This window comes from Saccostrea echinata, unplaced genomic scaffold, assembly GCF_033153115.1.
Source record: "Saccostrea echinata isolate AGI-Se365-2 ecotype Australia unplaced genomic scaffold, CSIRO_AGI_Sech_v1 ptg000028l, whole genome shotgun sequence".
Taxonomy (NCBI): Eukaryota; Metazoa; Mollusca; class Bivalvia; order Ostreida; family Ostreidae; genus Saccostrea; species Saccostrea echinata.
This window is the reverse complement of record NW_026889777.1, coordinates 13,226,396-13,238,828: the sequence shown is the minus strand read 5'-3', so window position 1 is coordinate 13,238,828 and position 12,433 is coordinate 13,226,396. Positions and strand designations below refer to the sequence as shown.

At 33.1% G+C, this 12,433-nt stretch overlaps 1 protein-coding gene across 1 annotated transcript; it reads right to left on the bottom strand.

The window, feature by feature from the left end:
* Positions 1-8,309: 8,309 nt before the first annotated feature.
* On the bottom strand, positions 8,310-11,567 carry LOC133193527 (uncharacterized). Its single transcript, XM_061329491.1, has 4 exons — positions 11,326-11,567; positions 10,867-11,198; positions 10,592-10,701; positions 8,310-8,444 (listed from the first exon to the last, which is right to left on the bottom strand). Exons 1-4 carry the CDS (start codon positions 11,565-11,567, stop codon positions 8,310-8,312), a joined length of 819 nt encoding a protein of 272 aa, XP_061185475.1.
* Positions 11,568-12,433: the final 866 nt, after the last annotated feature.

Genomic DNA, 12,433 nt, shown 5'->3' with positions numbered 1-12,433 from the left:
AGCGCCATTTTTAATGCAAAAATCAAAAAACAAAAACCGATGTGCACAACTTCAATGCTTCTTCTTTTCAATTTCAAAGGGTTTTGTGCTCCAATTATTACAGTTTCAGAGCCTTTGTCTGGAAACCAGAGGCATAAAAATTTCAATCAAAGGGGAATAACTCGTGAACAGAAGGTAATTTCCGAATTGTATTACAATATTCTGAGAGTGTTTAGTAAAGTCTAAAAGCTCTGAAAATTTGAACAAAATCCGTTCAGAAATGAGGAAGATATGAAGCTTCAAAGTTGGCGTCTAGGAAAAAAAAAAAAGAATAATAAGAATAATCTTAACCATCAGAATCAGTAGAAGGTCTTCCGTTGGAAACGGAAGACCTTAAAAAGATGTAAAAAGTTACATGATAATTATATAATATTGACCATCAATATTAGGTGAATAAATCGGAAACAGAGATAATGAAATTCAAGAAAAGTTATAAAGAAGACCTTTTGCTACTGCAAGAGAGGGTTGCAAAAGTCCAGGAATTATGGGAAAAGATGGATTCCAATTGTTCCTCTAGTCGACACAAATGCTTCAGGCTGAGGGGAGAATTTCGCATCATGGTTAACATCGTCGTCTCAAAGTAAATTAAGCTTTTTTTAAATACATTTAGCTTATATTAGCTACCTGATATAAAGAATATATCACATGTATTCATGTTATGCTATTTTTCTTCCATATGAAGATACTAGCTGGTATAATTTCGTATAAATATTTCAAAGTGGGTTAAAAGTCATGTTATTTCCATCATAATTGGTCTAATGATACACATTATGTACTAATTTAATCTAATACGTTACAATTTCTAAAATTACATCTGAAAAAACACCACAAATGATTTTTAATCACTTTGCAGGGGGAAAATGTATTCATTGTATTAAACAAGTCAGTGAAATGTTGTGAAAATTCCAACATGCATTCTGTTGTGTTGGTTGCTCTATGTATAATAAACCAGCATTACTATTCTGAAATCCTTATTACTAAAAGTATACAGTCTAAACCGTCACTCTCCCACTTATATGTGTATCATTTAGTATCCAACTCTGTCAAAAATGAAGGAAATATCTATACATAAATCTATTTCCTAAAATTTACTCAAAACCTGTGCCAGGATCACTGCCAAACTTACATCAATAAATAATTTTTTTAAAATAAATAAGTAAAATCGTGATTGAAAATTCAAATTCCTCGGTTTGAGGAAGTAATGTGTATCAGTTACAGCTCGTCACGAATCAAGGTGGGCCATTAGTACATGAATACGTGTAATACTTAAAAAAAATTATTGTTTGAAATGTGAAGTTAACAAATACAATGTCTGAACGTTCCTCGGGAAATTAACTTGATTATTACATTATAAATCAACTGAGAAACTCCTCTGCCTTAAGGAAGTTACTCATTTGATTAACAACATTTCCAACCCAAATTTTAGACCATTAGTTTTAGTTTCTTTTAACCATTACCTGTTTCAGTAGCTGATACAATGTCTTTCTACCACGTATTGCTTTTATGAGTTCGATCAGAGGCGATCTGTGCCCGGTCGATGCTTTGAATATAATTTTCACTTGAACGTCCAGCAAAACAAATCTTTTGCTTTTTTAGTAACTCAACTCAATATCAGAAAAGTATAATTTACCACTTGAGAATAATCGAACCTACAGTTGTACCACTCTTATTGAATAACACTAAAAATAATATATATTATTATTTCAGGTTAGAGTATCTAAGGTAAGGAAAAGAAACAAAAACTTTTTTTTCCTTTTTAGTTCACAAGAGCCGAAGACTTAGTGAGCTTCTCTGATCAAAATTTGTCCGTTGTCTGTCATCGTCGTTGTCGTCGTTGTGGTAAACTTTTCACATTTTCATCGTCTTCTCTAAAACCACTGGGCAAATATCAAAAAAAAAAAAACTTGGCGCATATCATCCTTGGATAATGGGAATTCAAGTTGTTTGTTCAAATGAAGGGCCACACCCTCTTCCAAGGGAAGATATTTAAGAAAAAGTAAAAATTGGGTGGGGTCATTTAAAAATTTTCTCAAGAACCACTTAGACAGAAAAGATGAAACCTATGTGAAAGCTTTCTGACATAGTGTAGATTCAAATTTAAACTTATGTGAAAGCTTTCTGACATAGTGTAGATTCAAATTTGTACAAATCATTACCCCTGGGGGAAGGATGGGGCAACAATTGGCGATCTAAGTTTTACATAGGAATACATGGGAAAAGAAACTTTCAATATCTTCTCAAAAACAGCAAAGCCATCATTAGTTATATGGATATGGAAGCATCCTTAGGTTTTGTAGATTCAAATTTGTTCAAATTATAATCCCCGGGAGTAGGGTGGGGCCACAATGGGGGATCAAAGTTCTACATAAGAATATGTAAGAAAAATCTTTAAAACCCTTTTCAAGTACAGCAAAGTTATGATTAGTCATATTTATATGGAAGCATCCTCAAGTTGTGTAGCTTCAATTACGTTCAGATTATGACCCCTGAGGATGGGGTGGGACCCTAATATGTGATCAAATTCAAACATAGAAATATATAGGAAAAAATCTTCGATTAAAACAGCAGGCCCAGGGTTACTCAGATGAGCGCTGTGGCCTTAGGAGTTGAGGAGGAAATCCAAGAACGGGACATTGAGACTGGTCTTTCGGATGAAATAGTATAGTAAGATTCACGTATAGCAACAGCTAATAGCGCAAAAAAGAAGTAATATCTCTTCTCAATGGTCATTATTGCTGAGTACTAGTCTTATGAGAAACCTTACATGGGCATTTAATGACGTCTAAACATGAGTGAAATTTTTTCGATGTTCGCAAACAAACAGAATTCTAAATAAGCATGACTGAGTATACAGTTGAACTTCGGTATCGCAAACACCGATATCTCGAATACCATGGATATGTCGAAGTGATTTGGAAGTCCCAACCACATATTTCTGTAGTATTTAACCATTAATATCTCGAATCCTAAGATATCTCTAGGTTTAATCTCGGTCCCACGGAGTTCGAGCTAACGAGGTTTGACTGCATTTCTTACCTTGAAGGATTTTTTTAACTTAAGACCATTCCAGGTTTTTTTTTCTTGTTTAGTGTCCACTTGTCATTGAACATCTCAACCTATTCACAAGTACACACACTTCATAGTCATTAAAATAATATCATTTAATGGATTTTATCCATAATTATCTTTTTTCTCGTAGAAAAACAAACTTCTATGCACAATTAAGATTGGAAATGCCAAGCATATTTCGAATTCGCCAGATTCTCGTGAATGACAAGAATCAATATGTTACAACCACATCATCCTTTTTAGAATACTGATTTTGTAGGGATGTTCTGATCTCGTGTGTCAAAAATCAACGCGAAGGCGGACGCGTAACTAGAAAATATTTTAAGGACCCTCTATACACTAGAGGAAAATATTTCTTGGACATTGAGAAAATTATAGTGTGTAAAGGTGTAAGCATTGAGCTTATCTATCACATTTTCAGCATAGGGTGCCTTGCATTTACCCCCAGGAAAAATGTTCAAAGACAATGAAGTACTGATGAGCATAGATCACTGTTGTTTACTTAAGTGGGCAAAATACCTGCACATGAAGTGTTCTATCTATTCACCTTGGTCTATTAAAGTGTTGTGAATGCTTGATTCGATTGCAAATTAAGTATTAAACTGTACATTTCAATTTATTTTATTCTGATCACTATATCTGCATAAAAATACCACAAAATCATAATTCTCTTGTGTGCAGTGTATAGAGAGTTCTGAAATGCAAGGATGAGACAAAAATATTTTAATTTAAATCGGTTATAGCTTTAGAACATAAACAGTCAGTGTATAAATTGATTTTATACAAATGTGTAATCTCTGTCTTTGACTTTTCTCAAGTGAAACCAGTGTGAAATATGCAGAAAGTAAAGAATTTGGCGATGATAAAGATATCGGGAGAAGCAAGACGTACACCTCAGAAGAATCCCAAGTGGAAGAGGAAGATTAGACTGTGATGGATGACCTGATTAGCCAGCTGAAGCCAGCTAAAGATACATGAATTTAGAGATACTTTTTTCGTACATACTCTTGAAATGAATATAATTATCATGAATATGAGGGTCTTTCAACATGTTATGTTATATAGCACATACATTTAACCAAACCAAATGTTGGGGTTTTTTTTTTTCTCAAATTTTTATTAAATCCTTCAAAATATTCACCTTGTACAAAAACGCATTTTCCTCATCTTCTGGCCCACTCCTAAAAAGCCCCAGAGTACTCTGCCCTTAGGATATTTTTTAAACACTAGTAATTCCAAGGGCACTTCTATTGTTATACGTTCGATCAGAAAGTATTTTTAGGCAAGGAAAAAGAGAAAAAGTCGCAAGGATTAAATCAGGGAAATGGGGTGAAGCTTAAGCACCCGCACCTTTTCTTTGTCCAGAAACTTAACCCCTTAACTTTTATGAGCTCTGAAGCATCATCCACTAGGTATATTAAAATGTATCTTAAAGCAGTGCTTGGTCGTTTTATTTTGTAGATTTTTTTTAATTTTCGGGAAAAAAACTTTCTTATAAGTGTTTCCAATTAGAGATGTGTGTGACGTGGATAGTAATTGTATAACATATCCACAAGAAATGAAAAATATTATATACAACATTTCATGCACTTCTTTGCACTCCGTTGACGTTTGCAAATTACTAGGCATTTTTGTTTGTTGTTTTTTTTTTTTTGCTTTTCCATTGTCATTGTCTGACCCTTTTTGTGTTTCAAATATGTAGATCCAAGTCTCATGTCCTATCAACAAATTAGATAACTTCCTGCAACTGCAATTCTTAAATTATCTGAGGATTTTCTTTGAGCATTCCAAACGTGTCTTTCTCTCTTCCTCTGTCCGCAAATGCGGTATACTCGAGCACAAATCTTTTTAAGTCCTAAATCATCTTTCGAAATTGTATTAACACTCCCTTCAGATATCTTAGTCTTCCAGCTATGTCTGTAACTGTGTATCTTCCATCTTCATTCACTTTTTTCACGACACATACTTTTCGGTTGCTGGTGTTTTGGGCGTCCTTCACAGTGGCCATTTTTATGCCAGATAACCTACTTTTAAACTTTTTAACCCACCTCCAAACTGTTATTCTTCATTCCAAAGAATCTCTTTAGATAATGACAAATTCTTCGTAAATTTCTCCTGGAGTGATATTCAGAGTAACATGTCCCTTAGTGTAGGATCACATTAATACTAGGTAATTTATCCTCTTTCCTCGTTATCCACATAAAAAAGTCAGTACCAATGCGTACTCCTGATTTCAATGTGAATATCTTTTACATGTGACATAATTTATTCTGCACGAAATTTCACAACCTAGTAGCTTTAAGAATTTAAAACATGAAATCTTTCAAGCAAAACGAGTATTTACTATGAAAACCTGTTTGTAACGGAACTTTCTTGAGGACCCTCGGACAATTTTAGTGAAATCAAAACACCTAGGATTTCGAAAATAGGCTTTTTTCTGGATATTTCAATGTGGCCTGATCAAATAAAAATTAGTAAGTAATATTTTTATTGTTTGACTTATCATGCTTTTATATTCACACCACCATTTGAAATACCTGCAGCAATATGTCTTGTAAACTGCATCTTTTTATAGATAAAAAATCATTTAATCATTTTGTAATGAAAATGTGAGACACATAGCTTTTGTTTCACTGTACATGCATGGATGTTTCTTTTTTTTCTTAAGCACGTTTACTCTGTAAACCACCCTTCCAACAAATAAATAGATGCACTGATACGGTATGTACGATATGTTTGTATTTATCATGAATAAATCACTTTTTTGCATTGATGAAATGATTTTGGATTTCCTTTTCTCCAGAAAGGCATTTTTGGTAGGTGAGTCTACCTTGATGAGTTATAGATTTTGCAGTTTGCATTTTGTTACACCTTAATTAATTGCTGATGAAACTACGGCATTTTCAGTTTTTAATGGAACAAGATTACGGGTAGTGAACTAGTATTGCTAATGCAAAAATGCTTGTTTATTGAGATTGACATTGCATTATTTAAGTATTGGCACGATAAAAGTAAAGTATGTACCCTCTTTGTTCGTCTGTCCGTCTGTCTGATGTTTGTTTACTTTCAACATTATCAACTGCTCCATTACCACCCGGACAATTTTACTCAAAGTTCCCAAAATGGAATATGGAGATAACGAACAGTAATCAACCTCAAAAGTCCATCGAAACATTACAAATCGAGAGCAAACACGGACCTCTAAAAAATAACATCAGATCAGGTGCCAGAGTAAGCATCCCCTGTCTGCACTTTGTCATGATCGGACAAACGGAAAAATCAGTAGACAATTGTTAAATAAGGCCTAACTATTAGTATGAAAAACGTCTTCGTCAGCATTCGACTTAATGATACCGGTGGATTGTATTTGCCGATAGGGTCATTGTATCGGCCATAGAACTTGCGAAATGATGACTTTAAACGAGACTGTTGATATCCTTGTTTCAGCAACTTATTTGTCGATAGCTTGCCTCATTTTAGAAATTGTTTGTACTTAGAGAATGCTCTTTGCGTATCTAATCAACTGGGAGATAAAAACCTCATATGATAAGGGTATATTGCTACATAAGTAAGGAAAGTTGACGATAGAAAAGTTGAAGTCATCACATTTATCGTAAAGTTTTGTTATTACGTTACCATTAACGTCTTTTTCTTGTAAAATATCCAAATATGAAACAGATGTATCAGACTCTCTGGTATCTCTTATTTCAAATTCACTGGGATATATCGAGTCGACATATGAATGGAAGTAACTATTGTTAATTGATAATACGTCGTAGATATATCTAAATCTCGAGCTGAAGGCCAAAGCAAGTGTCTTTCTATTTAATAAATTCTGCTTCATATGAATATGAGATAGGTCTGCTAATAACAGGGTGCATTCTTTGGTAGGTTGAAACATAGGCCATGTCTTCTTCAAAGTGGAGATATTGGATTTTGGATTGGCTTCTAGTCACATACATGGTATACTTTCTTAAACGAATTAAATTTTGGAATTTTAATAATCTAGTCTTAGTGTTTTTGATCCTACCACACACCTTTAAACATGCTCAGTGCATTAATTACTTATTTGCGTGGCTATCAGACAAGTGTTCCCGCACAGTGGCTAGACAGATACTGTACGTAGAAAGTTTGTCTTAGAGATGATAGTTTAAATTATACTGTCTTTGTTATTTTGTTTCTGTAATGCCCTTCAAGTGACGATGAGAAACTTACCTGGGTTTACAAGTAATAATTAGTGTTTTCTTGTCATTTGATTTACTGGTGGAATTGGTGTGTCGTTCATGCAAATATGTTCACCAGTAGGAAAATATCTCTCCAGAGTTTAGAAGCCTGCGTTCAAATCCTTTTTAATTTCATATTCACTCTTCCCCTGCTTCACTTCAATGCTAGGGAAATGCTCTCCCTATCTCTATCAGAAAAACGAGTATTATCGAATGTTATCATAAATACTCCGCAATTAAATTTAAGCTACAGAAAGTCAAAGTTTTAAGGGCTAAATTTCAAAACGGTGATTTCTGAGAACACAATATCTATTATAATTTGCAACTTTCTCTCATAAATCAGAGCTGAATCCACATTTAGAAAAGAAAGAAAAAACAAGCTGCATGTACCATCACTCCAATGCATCCCACTAAATGACATTTTAAGGAAACGGAAATTATGGAAATATGTGAATAGAATCATAGTTTGTAGATAATCATTTCTGTTGTCTAGACAATAAATATCGATGAAGATGGGTATGAGATTAGACGCGGCAGAACATGATATGTTTTGTGAAGTCAGCAAAACTTCTGATTCAGTTTGGCATACTGGTCTACTTTTTTAATAATGTCAAGTAGTGATCATAGGGTACAAACATCATAAAGTGTCTGAAGTTTATTTTAATGTGTAAACTACGATTGTAATAGGCTAAATATCAATAAGAATCATTTTTATTATTACATAGACACAGAGTGATATCAATCTTGACTTAAGCTGAATAATCAAAGTATCGCAGGCAATAATGCACTATGAATAAATAACATTTTAATAATATGCTATTATGACGTCATATCTAGGTAGTACAGAGAAGTTACTTAGATGGAGCACTGTGATATTTTACAGAGAGACTTATCCTAGCTGCGTGTAACATCAATGTTTTTGTTAGTAGCCATAGCACAACTGATTTGCATAGAGCATCCTCTTGGGTACCTAATCATCTAGGAGACATACACAGCCAACACAGCTGCACAAGTGATAGTGGATAGTGACAGTGGAATGTTGACGATGGAAAAGCTAAAGTCATCCCGTTTGTCATATGGTATAGTTGTCAGCTGGTCATTAACGTCTACAGTCTTAAAACATCCAAATACAAAACAGATATGGTATATTCTTTAATTTTGATTTCATTGGGATATACTGAGTAGACAATTAATTATAATTCTTAGTTGATAAAACGTCAATATATCTTAATGTCAATTGAATGCCACAGCATGAGTTTTCTTCTAATGTAGACGGTTTTGAATAAATTCTGCTTCATAAGAATATATAAACATGTCAGCTAATAAAGGGGCACAATTAATGTCCATCGCAATTACAACAGAATGTAGGAAGATCTGTTTCTAATGACTACAAAGATATCATTATTGAGGGACTCCAACATCCTTTCAATATCAGCTTCTAACTACTTGTTTAATGGGTTTTTATACGTTTTTAACGAATTATCTTTGTAGGTGACGAATCTCAAGATATGAAAAGAAGGTACGGTTTCAATACAAATCTGGTCATTTTTCCAAAAACTTTTGAGAAATTAACACACATGCTCTCTGAATTGTTCAAAGGCCATGCAGTAAGATCATAATGTCTTTTTATATGACCTCCTAAATATCACTTGTGACGTCATAAACCTGGGTATTTCCCGTAATTTCTTTAACAGTTGCAGAAGTCATCAATTTTCTGTGGAATTTATCTTCAGACAATATAGGTCACATGCATCACCAAGAAAGATTTTAGGAAATATCATTTCTCAAAGATTTGTACACAACATATCCGAAAATTGAAGTAGGCAACGGCTGTAGCTACTTTCTTCCTGAGGAAAATAGACCCTTCAATGAATCTTTTTGAGGATATTTTTTTCTGTTTTAACTATAGAAATTAAACAATTAAATGATGTAATATTTCCTGAACGGTCCTTCCCCATGCCATATTCTTTCTTGATAAAATAAATGTCAAACGTTTTGAAAGCATCAATATTTTTTAGGACAAAATAAAGTCAAAAAGTCATATTCACTTTCCTTTCCGAGTTTCATTTTTATTGAATCTGTTATCTTTTGATGTCAAAAGACAGTCTTAAATTTATCCTGAAGAATAATTGTAAAAGGTGTAAGGAAGACGCTTCTAATTTTGGAGGAAAAAATGAGTTTTCAAATTTTCTAAAATTTCTTTTGAGTTTTGAGAATCATATCTAGCACAGTGCGTCTGATGTTTCTTCTTCACAGCAATAAATTTTTTGCTAGGAGTAAAGATGGAAGTTTGGAGAAACATTTACTGGCCCATGCTATGTTTCACTGTATAGGAATTTTTATACTTTGTTTAAAGGTTTTTTTCTAAGTTTTAGAATCATGTTCCAAGACCATAAACTGAGAACAGACTTAAGTCAATATTTAATCTTAAAAATCTCAGTGTTTATCTATATTTTTTTAAAGTTGCATTAGTGTATAATATTTAAATTCAAACCCATGATAACAATTCTGGTTAAATAAAAATTATTTCAAAAGTTTCACGTATTTAAATTCTGACTTAAGTATGTTCTCAGTTTATGATCTTGAAGCCTGATATAGGAAGTGTAAATTAAATTCACTTATATTGACTGAAATCTTAAAAGTTTTTTTTTTAAAGAAAAATCATCTTTGGGAAGGGAAGTGTGAGTTTCAGTTAAATATAATTCGTATTAGTAAATTCATAAAGAATTAAATGCATATAAGACCAGCTCGGAATGACTCGACAGCACTTGTTAGCATAATTAGTTGATGATTATTGAAATTTACACAACCTATTTTTTTTTAGTCTTCTTATTATTACTTTATTACCATTGAATAAATATCAATACTTCCTTATCACAAAAACATGAACTCGAGTAAAGACAAATTTTTCAGTTGATTTTAAGAAGAAAAAAATCCACAAAAAACAAACAAAATTTATAATAAAATTCCTTAAAGAAAAATAGCAAACATATATGTGATATGTTTTAAGATGAAAATGCAATACTCCTATATATATTGCTGATACTAAAAGAAAACAAAACACATCAATCTCTTTTAAGCAAGCATTTATTATCAAATTGATACATGATCTCTTTTAAACAAACACTTATTATCAAATTGATACATGATTCTTTTTAGGTCGAATTGGATTTTCGTGAAATACATTTTTTAAAACACAGTTCTCTAAATGTGTTTCGAAATTTACTGCTCATGATACAATACAAAGCAAAATTAATTACACAGTTAAGTAAAGCAATGGCGTCAAAGAAGTCTCCAAGCGGAATATACACATTTTCGTACAGTCCAGAGACGAAGACACGCATCAGAACTAGTATTCCTTGTGGTAGTTCTGTGATCAGGAATAGAGCAACGATGACGTAAAGAAGCCTATTTGTTCTCCCAATGATGATGGACCGTTTACTGGAAGTTAATGAAAATTTACTTCTTCTTTTCAGTAAAGTGTGCACCAGAGCCCCAACAAACATTGTCATCAGTATGCAAGGAAGCAACTTACCTACAATGGCGTATAATAGGCCATTAGTGTCCACAATGTTACGAGAACCACCACTGGTAGGCATGGTAGCATTTATGATGTAGATAGTCTCATTGCTGGTTAAAGTATGTTCCACGATGTTGTTTGTGAGAAAATTCGGGAATGATGAAACAACAGAGATGAGCAGGGCAATGGACACTACTACAACTGTCTGCATGTTTCGCGTGGCTCGATGGATATGACGTCTGTTCTTAGTCTGGATAAACCGGTAAAAAGTTAGGGATACTCCAAGCCATACACTGGCATTATGAGAAGCTAAGGTTATCTTGGAGGCTAAGAGCCTGTAAGCAACTCTGTTGTAAGAAAAATACTGGGAAAGAGGCACATCTGTGTAATTCATATGGAAGAGAAGAACTTGTGGTATATATATTAACATTGTAATATTGTCGCTGACTGCAATTAGAGTTAGGATATAATTACTGGGAGAACGCAGCTCTTTCATATTTAAAATAACCATATTCACTGTTTGCAATAATGCCATAGGTGCATATCACTAAACTTATGTAGCCATGATATCTCGAATATCCATTAGCAATAAACAAAAGCCACTTCTGTTCTGAAACATCATTGACACTCATTTCATCTTTGCTGTTATTATTAAATCCTATCTTTGCTGTGTAAGGCATGTAGTAAAATGCGTTTCCTGTGATTTGTTCTTCCATGGTGTTGGGAGATTTGAGAACTGTTATAATATCCTCTACAACCTTTATTTATATTGCTTCTCCTTGTTACAGTTTAGTTTCAAACGTGATCCTAATTGATTGACAGATAATGTCCTATTTATATAGCTGTTAAATGTGGAAAATCAAAAGAATCAGGTTTCAACATGCAGTACGCAATTCATTTGTAATCCAAAAACCTAAATTTATTTTATTAAAGCGTAATTTTAACTTTGAAGGAAATTCTTACATCCAAAAAAATAAGACTTCTATTCCGTAAGGCAAGATAAGGTAGAAAAGAAAACAGAAGCAGATTTGTGTATAATTTCAAACCTTTTTACAAACGTTTTATGTTGATAAGGGAAATTTTGATATTAACAACACAAAAGTGGTGCTTAGCTTGTTTTGCCAATTTTTCAGCATGTAACATAGAGCACACATTGAGGCGCAGAACCTATATTCCCTTCTACTGTGAAATCACAAATTTTCAAAATCGGATTAACTTTGGATTTTTTTGTGGTTCAAAGAGACCAACGAATTTATATCTTCAAGAAATGTTAAAATATCATACTACAGTATGATACCACAAAATCAAATGACGTCCCTATATGAGTGAAAAATCGAATGGGACGTAAAACATCATACAATTAATTAATCAACAATCTAATGTCGACCCTCTATATATTGATCGGGAATAATACGTAATTAAGTTAGCCCAATAATTAGCTTAAAACATATCAAGCAAAATACGAAACAATGATAGGTTGTATTTGACATAAGTAATTCTGAAAACCACATACATAGGGCCTAAAATAGCCTAGTTAAAATGCTGATAGGTACATTTAAATCCCCTTTCAGAATATTACATT